The sequence below is a fragment of the Triticum aestivum genome, chromosome 6B (genome assembly GCF_018294505.1).
Source record: "Triticum aestivum cultivar Chinese Spring chromosome 6B, IWGSC CS RefSeq v2.1, whole genome shotgun sequence".
NCBI lineage: Eukaryota > Viridiplantae > Streptophyta > Magnoliopsida > Poales > Poaceae > Triticum > Triticum aestivum.
The window spans coordinates 180,833,299-180,845,411 of NC_057810.1; the positions used below are offsets into that span (position 1 = coordinate 180,833,299).

Consider the following 12,113-nt stretch of genomic DNA (forward strand, 5'->3'; position numbering starts at 1 on the left):
TTTGTCGAGGTGTTGGAAATATGCCTTAGAGGCAATAATATTGTATTTATTATATTTTCGTTATTCATAATTAAAAGTTTATATTTCATGCTATAACTGCTATGATCCTGAAATATGCGATTCAGTGAAAAACTCATATGTATGTGTGAAATGATAAACATGTAAACAATAGGTTTTCGGTCCCGCCTCTAGGACCTACTCAAGTGTTGTTGGTGATCACATTTTTCGGATCTTAGGATATCATTGAAGTATTACGATAGTCCTAAAACAACACCGAGGGTATGACGTTAGAAAAACGGTCATATTGAATCGACGCAAAACTTATTTGTTATACTTGTTGATCACTAGTGAACCTGTTGCGCCAAATGGCGCAGAGGCACGCTAAAATCATGTGCGCGATAAAAAAAATGGTTTAATCCCTTTTAAAAGGAAACATGATGGATTGTTGTCTACAATGAGATATATATACACATTTTAATTTGATAGCATAGAGTCCAATTTAAACAAAATAAATACACACTGCATGTGTTAAAAAATTGTTAAAAGAAATACATACGTTGGTGCTAAAAAAAATATGTATATCTAATACTTCCTCCGTCCCAAAATACTTGTCTTAGATTTGTCTAAATACAAATGTATCAATTCGACAAATCTAAGACAAGAATTTTGGGATGGAGGGAGTAGCATGTAGGAACATATTAAGGAGGCCTTTTTTTAGGAGGGGTATTTCTACTAACCCGTTGCGCCAAATGGCGCAGAGTCCCATTTGAAACCATGTGCGCGTTGAAAATATTTGTATTTTTTTAGTAATTTTATGTTTAAGCAAATGCAAAGACCATGGCTATATTTTTTGAAAATATTTGACTTAGTAGAAGTAGGTTTTAGCAAGTAATAATTCAAACCCTTTAACATGTAAAACCAAGGATAATTTATCTTTGAAAATATATACTTGAGCTTGGATATTATGTTATCTTATTCAGATAACATAGAGCCATGTTAGTTGCGATGACTTCACCACTGTGTCTTCTTCCTTGGTAGAATAGTTGTAAACTAAAGTAGTTGTGAAACAAGAGATATGCTCAAAACAAAAGGTGGCGCCACAGGGAGAAAATCAGCAAGAATGAGGAAAACACAGTACAAAGGGTTGCACCACTCAAGAATCTATATGAATCCATCACGGTACATTTCCCAGAAGATGCAACCAAATCATCCTAACAACTTCAACTGAGTTGAAACCAATCAAACATCTCAAGATCTTTTCAGCAACTCACAAAGACAAAAAGAAAAATTGTAGTAAGACAAATGGCCTGTATACACATGCCTTTCAAAAGAATTCTTGGAACACCTCTTCTCACATGATTTCGCAATGGTAAAGCCCAGGAATCTTCAGTCAAAATTGTCGAGGACCAAACAATACAACCGCTCCCGATGACCGCATACGTCAGCCAGGCACTCCCAATGACATCTGTATATAGGAACATATGTGTAGTCAGATAATGAAGAGGTTGGCAAATGATAGTTGAAAAAGAAAAGGGGCATGACCAAATGAATTACTTACTAAGCCAGACAAAACAAATACTCCCTCCGTTCATTTTTATAAGACGTTTCAGACAGCTAAGATTGAACTGTTTTAGGCACTGTCTGAAATGTCTACAGCGTCTTATAAAAGTGAACAGAGGGAGTAGTAGTCTGTAACACCAGTACATAATCAGTTTGGCAAACTGTTCAACAAAACAAATGGCAGCCTATAACACCAGTACATAGAGCAATGGAACATCAATTTGACAGCAACGGTGGATGATGCATGAACAAGGAGAACATGGCAATACTATATGTACGTGCAGATAATCGGTCCTCTCCAGCAATGAAACTCACAACCAACTAAAATATCATTCCTTTCTACAGCGGAAATGGCTACATATACATCTCTGACGGTTGTATGTACGAGCACCACTTCTGGCATCTACTATATTGGAAGCAAAGTGAAGCGGTCTCACTCACGGCATACCGGAATTCATGCCAAGCAAGTGAGTCAACACATTCTCTCTATACATAGCTTTAATTTCATTTTCAGATGTTTGGGTTAAGGTCACTAACTCCGCCTATGTTGTCTAGCCGGTCCGAAGCCCGGGTAAAGGAGGGTTGTGATAGGCTTGGCGAGCCAACGTAAAAACTCAGCCACTCTTATGGAGATGAAACCCAAAAGATTTTTGTTGGGGCGTAACCCTTTCAGCGACGCGCCACATCAGAACCCGGGTGTGGTGGAAAATGGGCAAGGGCCGGGCCGTCACCCCCTGGTGGTGCGCCATATCTTGATCCGGATACGGTGGCAAGTGAGCGAGGATCGGGTTGTTACATCCTTAGTGGCGCGCTACATTGGCGTCCCGATGTAGTGGAAAATGAGCAAGGGTCTTCGCATTTGACTCGATGAGTGCGAAGGGTAAGGAAGCCAGCCGAGCCCGGGAGGATTCGTTTAGGTAGCTAGAGCGTAAGATCTCTTGACAGGGAAGCTTCGGGAGCTAGTTGATTTAACGGTGAGGAGAGGTGTTGATATCCTTTGTGTCCAAGAAACCAAATGGAGGGGACAGAAGGCGAAGGAGGTGGAGGATACCGGCTTCAAGATGTGGTACACGGGGATGGTTGCAAACAGAAACGGCGTAGGCATCTTGATCAACAAGAGCCTCAAGTATGGAGTGGTAGACGTCAAGAGACGTGGGGACCGGATTATCCTGGTCAAGCTGGTAGTTGGGGACTTAGTTCTCAATGTTATCAGCGCGTATGCCCCGCAAGTAGGCCACAATGAGAACACCAAAAGGGAGTTCTGGGAAGGCCTGGAAGACATGGTTAGGAGTGTACCGATTGGCGAGAAGTTCTTCATAGGAGGAGACCTCAATGGCCACGTGGGTACATCTAACACAGGTTTTGAAGAGGCGCATGGGGGCTTTGGCTATGGCATCAGGAATCAAGAAGGCGGAGATGTCTTAAGCTTTGCTCTAGCCTACGACATGATTGTAGCTAACACCCTCTTTAGAAAGAGAGAATCACATTTGGTGACTTTTAGTAGTGGCCAACACTCTAGCCAGATTGATTTCATCCCCTCGAGAAGAGAAGATAGGCGTGCGTGCCTAGACTGTAAGGTGATACCTGGAGGTGGTTGCTGACTTCCGCTTTCGGATTCGTGCCAAGCGGGATAAGCGTGCCAAAGTCGCTAGAGGTGGAAGCTCAAGGGAGAGGTAGCTCAGGCGTTCAAGGAGAGGGTCATTAAGGAGAGCCCTTGGGAGGAAGGAGGGGATGCGGACTAAAGGCTTTGTTGTTGTTGTTGTTGGGTTAAGGTCACTTTAAATCTATAACCAAAAATAATATGGGAAACCAAGTATGCCACTGATGATTTATTTCCTATAAGAAATGGAAAATAACAAGAATTCAACACACATAATTGTATATGAACTTAATAATGAGCCTACTCAATAGAAGTTTGTACTGCTGATTGAACTTCATCTCCAGTGTACCTAAGGATAGGCTTATAAAGGAAGTGAATTTCACGATCTGATAGATAATCTGAGCATACTTTGAACCTAGTAGTGAACACCACCTGGGCACCAAGCAAAGAATAGATGGAAATCACTTTGCAAATCCAGAGTGAAAAAGAAAAGCATTAATCAATAGCTGCCTGGAGATTTCTTCTATATCCCTTGCTCTCTTTTGCAACCGATAGTTGGAATGCCAAATAAAATGAGTGTTAGGTACTAATGCAACCCGACAGAAGCTCACTCTCAAAAGGAACAATCCTAAGAACACCCACCTTCCACAAAAGAAATCGGCGAAATAAGCAGTACCCGCAATATTGTAAGAGCATACTTCTTGCTCGATGATCTAGCTAAAGAACAGTATACTCAGCGTGTTATATTTTGCAACTTAGCGAGTGATACACAGAACTTGCCAGATCATTAGGACATAAGCATCAAAATATAGGAGGAGCAAGCAGAGGAACCTACTCAAGAAATTGCTTCCCATGCAACACGTCTGAACCAATCTGCTCTACCGCACCATTGTAACTGATCCAAACCGGCACCTAATTCACGTATGCTTTAGAAGCAAACACGAGGTAAGTGCTTAGGAACTGGAAAAAATTCAGTTCCTTCGGCCAAAATACCTCCACGCGAGAAATAAAGTCTTCAACCTATGTGCAAATATAATCAGTTTGATATGAATTGAAACAAGAAAAAAAAAACATAAATCGAGAGAAGTTAAGAAGTGAGCGCCAGACCATGCAGAACCACCACCAAGTTTGATCACAAGTCAGGCCTACTAAACCAGCTGTCGCAAAAAAAAAGATAATGTAATTCCTCGAGTAAATGAGGAAGGAAAGAATCAGATGGAGGGCAACAGTATTATCTTTCAGGGGAGGAAAATGCACAGGCAACAAAGAATATTTGTGTTAGTTCAGATTTTAGAATGTACACTTTGTTGTCCTATAAATTCCAAGTTCTTGTTGTTAGATGTGTATAGTTTATTGTGTACATCCCCATTGTATAAGGGGCTTTTCTGCACTTTCACACACATGTATATGTAATGGCCTTTGGCCCTCAGAAAATACTAGTTGCTCATTATCCAACATGGTATCAGATGTTAGGTTCTTCCCTCTCCCGCACGATGCAACTCCGTGCGCTCCATCCTAGTCGCTAGATCCCATCCTCGATCTCCGGCCATCCTCTGCTCCGACTCGTCCTCGTCAGGCTCGTCGTCACCCGTCTTCGCGTGAGCAGGAGCTCTCGAGCACGCCCCTGCCCGGCTCCTCTCGAGCAGCCGCTCTCAAGCACGGCCGTGGCTTGCGGCTCTCTCCGTGCTGGTCTCGTCCAGCTCCGTTCGGCCGCCGCCGCTACATTGTCGGGCCGCAGCCGCCCCGCCCGGTCGCAGCCAGACCCGGCCGCCGCCGCCCAGCCTGGCCGCCGCTAGGTCCGGCCGCCGTCGCCCAGCCCGGCCGCCGCCAGGTCCGGCCGCCCAAGTCCGCTGCCTCTCCTCCAGGCCTCTCCCGCTGCGGTGCCCCTGCCCTCGTCGCTTGATTCAGCGCCTGCTTCTCGATCCAGTCCGATCCAGATCGGGTCCTATAGCGGTTGACCAAAAAAAAACAGAGCGGTTTCCTTATGTCCTCTTCGTGCTATGTCGCCGTCCCTCGGTGCTCGGTGATCTTCGATGGCACCAACTATGCCGAGTTTGCGGGGTTCATGCGCATTCATATGCGTGGTCTCCTTCTATGGGGCGTTCTCTCTGACGAGGTCTCCTGTCCGCCATGCCCTGTTGCTCCTGTGGCTCCTACCCCGCCGGTGCCGCCGGTCCTTGCTCCTGATGCTTCTCAGGCTAATCGCGATGCAACCAAGGCGCTTGATAATGCTGCGGTTGATGCTTATGATCAACAGGTATCTGCCTATTCAGATGCTCTTGCTGTCTACCGGGATGATCTGGCTGCTTACACTCAGTGGTGCAATGATGATGCCCGTGCTGCTGCTGTTCTCACTGCGAGTGTCCTTCCTCAGTTTGCGTCAGAGTTCATAGGCCTCGGCACCGTTGCAGCGATGTGGTCTTATCTCTGTCAGCGTTATCAGCCCTCTGGTGATGCTCTTTACTTATCTGTGGTGCGACAGGAGCATGCTCTTCAGCAGGGTGACTTGACTGTTGATGAGTTCTATTCACAGTGCTCTGCCATCTGGCGCCAGCTTGACTCATTGCGGACAGTTGTTTGTGGAACTTGCCGTTGCTGTCAGACTACACGGTCTGACTTGGAGTTTCAGAGGGTTCATGAGTTCTTATCTCGTCTTCGATCTGAGTTTGAGCCCAGACGTGCTCACTTGCTTGCTCGTGGTCGTGTTCCTCTCTCGGAGGTGCTTGCTGAGCTTCGTGCCGAGGAGACACGCCTTCGCTCTGCTGGGTTGCTTCTGGTTCCGTCAGTATTGGCTGCCCGGGCTCCTGTGTCGTCTGCTCGCCTCACTGCTCCACCGCTCCTGCCTACTCCTCCAGGGGGGTGAGCCGTCCTCCCTATGCTGAGAAGGGCACTTCGCGTCGTGACACCGTCTGTGGTTACTGCTCCCGGCCCAGTCATCCAGAGTCTGATTGCCGCCAAAAGAAGCGAGACCAGAGGCGCTCCTCCTCCAGCGGGCCTCCTATGTCTTCCTCGACTCCGTCACTCACTGACCAGGACATTGTTCGCCTCAAGCGTCTTCTTGCTTCCTCAGGCTCCTCGTCGACTGGCTCTGCTGCTGCTGTGACTGCACCATCTTCCTCACCATCACAGGCATCTACACAGTCAGGTACATCTTCGTGGGTTCTGGATTCTGGAGCCTCTTTTCATATGTCTTCTGATGCTTCCGCGTTGTCTTCTCTCCGACCTCTTGATTTGCCTGTTAATGTTCTTACTGCCGATGGCACATCTCTTCCTGTTGCTAGTCGTGGTATTCTTTCCACTCCATTTTTTTCTGTTCCGAGTGTTTCTCATGTTCCTCGCCTTACCATGAATCTTTTTTCCGCTGCCCAACTTACTGATTCTGGTTGTCGTGTCATTCTTGACACCGACTCTTGCTCCATTCAGGATCGTCGCACCAAAGCTTTGGTTGGTGCTGGCCCCCGGCGCCGTGAGTCAGAGGGCCTTTGGGAGGTTGACTGGCTTTGTGTTCCTTCCGCTGCCACCACTTCTGCCAGCTCTCATGCTCTTGCTGCCTCTTCGTCTGCGTCCTTCCAACAGTGGCATCATCGACTTGGTCACATCTGTGGCTCTCGTTTATCTTCCTTAGTGCGTCAGGGCCTCTTAGGGTCTGTATCTGGAGATGTCTCCTTACATTGTAATGGTTGCAGACTTGGCAAACAGACTCAGTTACCTTATCCTACTAGTGAGTCAGTATCTCAGCATCCGTTTGACTTAGTTCATTCTGATGTCTGGGGTCCTGCTCCCTTTGATTCGAAAGGTGGTCATTGCTACTATGTTTTGTTTATTGATGATTTCTCTCGCTACACTTGGCTCTACTTCATGAAATCTCGTAGCGAGGTTCCCTCTATATACAAACGTTTTGCTGCCATGGTTCACACCCAGTTTGCCACGTCCATTCGTACTTTTCGTGCTGACTCTGCTGGGGAGTATATCTCTCAGCTATTGCGTGGTTTTCTAGCGGAACAGGGTACTCTTGCCCAGTTCTCATGTCCTGGGGCTCATGCTCAGAATGGCGTTGCCAAACGCAAGCATCGTCATTTGCTTGAGACGACTCGTGCGCTAATGATTGATGCTTCCCTTCCACCCCACTTTTGGGCTGAGGCTGTTTCCGCATCCACCTATCTCATCAACATTCAGCCATCAACTGCTCTTCAGGGTGGTATTCCTATGGAGTGTCTCACTGGTCGCTCTCCCGATTACTCAACTCTTCGTATGTTTGGATGTGTGTGCTATGTTCTTCTTGCCCCCCGAGAACGCACCAAACTGACTGCTCAGTCGGTTGAGTGTGTCTTCCTTGGCTACAGCGATGAGCACAAGGGCCATCGATGTTGGGATCCTATAGGTCGTCGCTTGCGCATCTCGCGTGATGTGACTTCTGATGAGTCTCGTTCTTACTACCCACATTCTTCTTCCTCGAGTTTCTCTGTAACATTGCTTTCCTTCTCCTTCCCGATACACCCCGCTACGTGCCTCCTGTGTCACCTCTTCCTCTGGCACCTCTCCTCCCTTCTCCCTCGCCACTGACCCCATCCTCTCCCTCACCACCGACCCCATCCTCTCCATCCTCCTCCTTCACCTATTCACCATCATCTTCAGTCCGTCGCCCTCTCTCACCGTTTCCTCTCCACTATACTCGTCGCCCTCATACTGAGGATGTCTCCCCTGATGAGCCTTCCACCTCTGGTGCTCCTCCCTCCACATCTCCCCCGGTTCATAATCTCCGTGCTCGGCCTCGCCGCCCACCTGATCGCTACTCCCCTGATCGGTATGGTCTCTCTGCCATTGCTGAGCCCACTTCCTATCGGACTGCCATGACTCAGCCTGAGTGGCAGCTTGCGATGGCCGAAGAGCTTGTTGCCCTTGAGCGCTCTGGCACTTGGGATCTGGTTCCTCTCCCTTCCGGCGTTCGTCCCATCACCTGCAAGTGGGTCTACAAGGTTAAGACTCGCTCCGATGGTTCTCTTGAGCGCTACAAAGCTCGTCTTGTAGCCCGTGGTTTCCAACAGGAGCAGGGACGTGATTATGATGAGACATTCGCTCCTGTGGCCCACATGACCACTGTTCACACACTTCTTGCTGTGGCTTCTGTTCGTCAGTGGTCTATCTCTCAACTTGATGTTCAGAACGCTTTTCTCAATGGCGAGTTGCGTGAGGAGGTTTATATGCAGCCACCACAGGGGTACTATGCTCTTGATGGTATGGTCTGTAGACTTCGCCGCTCTCTATATGGTCTCAAACAGGCCCCTCGCGTCTGGTTTGAGCGCTTCGCATCTGTGGTGACCGCTGCTGGTTTCTTGCCCAGTGACCATGATCCTGCGCTGTTTGTTCACACCTCTCCTCGTGGTCGGACTCTTCTCCTTCTCTATGTTGATGACATGATCATCACTGGTGACGACACTGACTACATCGCCTTTGTTAAGGCTCGCCTTCGCGACCAGTTTCTTATGACTGATCTTGGTCCACTTCGCTACTTTCTTGGGATTGAGATCTCCTCGACCTCTGATGGCTTCTACATCTCCCAAGAAAAATATATTCAGGATCTTCTTGCTCGCGCTGCTCTTGGTGATAAGCGCACGGTTGTGACTCCTATGGAGCTCAACGTTCAGCTTCGTGCCACCGATGGTGACCCTCTTCCTAATCCCACTCGCTATCGTCATCTTGTTGGCAGTCTGGTCTATCTTGCTGTTACGCGTCCTGACATCTCCTATCCTGTCCACATCCTGAGTCAGTTTGTTTCAGCCCCCACCTCTGTCCACTATAGTCATCTCCTCCGTGTTCTACGATATCTTCGTGGCACGATCTCTCAGCGCCTTTTCTTTCCCCGCTCCAGCTCTCTTGAGCTCCAGGCCTACTCTGATGCTACCTGGGCTAGTGATCCCTCGGATCGACGCTCGCTGTCTGCTTATTGTGTCTTTCTTGGTGGCTCTCTTATTGCCTGGAAGACAAAGAAGCAGACTGCAGTTTCTCGCTCGAGTACAAAGGCTGAGTTGCGAGCCATGGCTATGTTGACGGCTGAGGTGATCTGGTTACGGTGGTTACTTGAGGACTTTGGTGTGTCTGCTACTACCTCCACTCCTCTACTGTCCGACAGTACCGGTGCTATCAGTATTGCGCGTGACCCGGTGAAGCATGAGCTCACCAAGCACATCGGTGTGGATGCCCACTTTGTGCGTGCTACTGTGCAGGATCAGACTCTCGCTCTTCACTATGTGCCCTCTGAGTTACAGTTGGCTGACTTCTTCACGAAGGCACAGACTCGAGCGCAGCATGAGTTTTTCCTCTCCAAACTCAGTGTTGTTGATCCACCATGAGTTTGAGGGGGGGTGTTAGATGTGTATAGTTCATTGTGTACATCCCCATTGTATAAGGGGCTTTTCTGCACTTTCACACACATGTATATGTAATGGCCTTTGGCCCTCAGAAAATACTAGTTGCTCATTATCCAACACTTGTAACCAGCTCAAAATATTGATAGCAATCAAGCCATGCCCTCTTGATTTGAGATTTTCAAGCAAACAAAGGCCAGAACCAAAGCTGCCAGATCAGGGATAGAGAAGAAAAGAAGAAAGAGATAAAATTATACTTTTAAAAGAATCGTTTTAAGGAGCTTCTGGACCGGCCATTCGTACCTCCTGCTCTGTAACTAAAACATAAATTCTCAAAATGGAGTGGAAAAAATACACTGCCACACATGCACACTACCATTATTCAGCATGTCCACCAATCAATCAAAACCAATTAACCATGGTTGCACAAAAAATAAAGAAATATTTTAGCAAAAGTTCTCCGTTAGCTGGTCCTATTATCTTGCAATCAGAACCAAATAAGTTTGGTTGCACAAACAAATAAAGAAATAGTTTAACCGAAATTCTCCTTTAGTCGGTCCTATTATCTAATTTCCTAAAACTGCAGAATATATTAATACACTCATAACATCAAAATGCAAGTTTCGTTCAACAAAATCTTCTGATAGATTCTTCATCTACCCTTCTTTATCAAATCTGCAAACACGGTGTCAAGCTAAAAACATATGCTATGAAATCAAAGTCAGAGACACAAGAGTAAAGAGGTAAAGAGAAAGGAGCACTCAACAGAGATTTATCATGGGCTGACTATTGCTGCTGCAGTATGATTCTTTGGGCCCCAGCGTTGTGGCTTTCTCATCTCACATTGTTCGTCTACACTGCATATAGTTCAATGGATAGGAACTGTAAAAAGATGCCTAGTTGGAAACTGCATATAGTTCAATGGATAGGATCTGTAAAACGAAGCTAACTAATCCAAGATTTTCTTTGTCCTCTGGAAAACAAAAATGGGGATTGTTTTGAGATATATTTTGTAGCACCAAACAAACAATATCTTCCATTATCATTTGAACATGCACATGCCCCTACTCTAGTTTACTTTATTAAAACCAAAGCAATACAAAAGGTGCTATCTGAACTACCACAATCAATATCCATTACATCGAAATTGGAAAGTAAAAAAAGACAAAACGTTCTTCTAAAAAAAAGGATAAAGCAAGAACATAGTCATGAACAAAGCATTGAGGAATCAGTAGAACAATTTCATGCAAGAAGAAAGAACTTACCCACCTACGGTTGCTTGCTATATAATAATAAGCCTATAATCCCTGCAAATGGAATAGCAAGATCAAGAGGAGATTATTGAGAGAGAGAGAGAGAGAGAGAGAGAGAGAGAGAGAGAGAGAGAGGTCAGGAGCGGAGGGGAAGTTCACCTTGGCATCGTGTCGCTCCCCAAAATCTGCGTGTGGTTGCCTGTCCCCGCCGCCGCACACATGCTGCTATGCAGAGACACCTTGCGTCGGTGCAGATCCTGCGCACAGCTCACCTCCTTGTGCTGCGCGATGTGCTCGTTGCTGCCCTCCAGCGCGGAGCTCTCATACGCATCGCCGTTGCTGGCTGTGTTGGCGCCAGGGTCCCTCCTGTACGGAGGGGCTCTATACTGGCTGGGCTGCTCCGGGGCCTTGCGGTGCGCGTTGTCGCCGGCGTGCTCCGAGGCATACCTCCTGTGCGCCGAGCGGGCGCGTTCCGAGCCGTCGGGCACGCCATCCTGAAACGCCTACGGTGAGGCCGCGCCCATCTTACCGGACTTCGCGCACCGTGCGTGTTGCCGTTGTCGCCGACGCCATCTGCTCGTGGTCGCCTGTCCCCGATTCCGCACACATGCTGCTATGCGGAGCAAGGTGGATGCAGAGGCAGCGGCGGCGCTCACGACGCGGCGGAGGCGAGCCGATCCGCCTCCATGGCTGGCATCCGCACCTCTCCTCCTTCGGCCGACGACGCCCGGTTTAGCTCCTCCTCCCGCGGCTTCCTCGTGACGAGGGCTCTCCTCCTCCCGCGGCTTCCTCGTGAACTGGGGTGGATAAGGACCTCGGGAGGCGGTGGATCTCGTCGAAAGAGGCGACAGAGCTCCTGGGGCTGCGGGGGGGAAGGGAGGACCGGAGGAGCGAGGTGGCGCGGCGGCTGTGTCGACGAGGAAGGGAGGAGCGAGGAGGAGAGAGGGTTGCCGCTCCTGCTGCTGTAGACGAGACGCGGCATGGGGCAGGGCGCAGGAGTCAGGCAGAGCACGGCGCAGAAGCAGCTTCACAACAATCTAACACCACGACGCGACGACACAAGAGCCCACCCGTCATCGCGACAGACCAAAGGCGGGTGCAGAAGCCGGGTGGACACGCATTGGCTGACCCCTCCGACGCGCTGTAGTGTCTATACCTGGCCAAACGGGCCGGCCCGGCCCGGCACGGCCCGGCCCGCCGTAAACGTGCCTGGCACGGCACGGCCCGTCTCGGCACGAATAATAACCGAACCGTGCCGTGCCGGCCCACGGGCGGGAGCTAGCAGCCCAGGCACGGCACATAGTCTACATGGGCCGGCACGCGGCACGCCCAGGC

General features: G+C 48.6%; 1 protein-coding gene across 1 annotated transcript; it reads right to left on the reverse strand.

Moving 5' to 3' along the window:
- Nucleotides 1-1,125: 1,125 nt before the first annotated feature.
- Nucleotides 1,126-11,351, reverse strand: LOC123139071 (uncharacterized). Its single transcript, XM_044558888.1, has 4 exons — nt 11,334-11,351; nt 10,938-11,281; nt 10,292-10,382; nt 1,126-1,465 (listed from the first exon to the last, which is right to left on the reverse strand). Exons 1-3 carry the CDS (start codon nt 11,349-11,351, stop codon nt 10,301-10,303), a joined length of 444 nt encoding a protein of 147 aa, XP_044414823.1. The 3' UTR covers nt 1,126-1,465; nt 10,292-10,300.
- Between the last annotated feature and the right edge of the window lie 762 nt (nt 11,352-12,113).

Bases quoted from the DNA above. Each gene is read 5' to 3' on its own strand.
- LOC123139071 (XM_044558888.1), bottom strand. The intron at 10,383-10,937 runs GTGAACTTCCCC...AACTATATGCAG, and splicing joins GGGAGCGACACGATGCCAAG to TGTAGACGAACAATGTGAGA.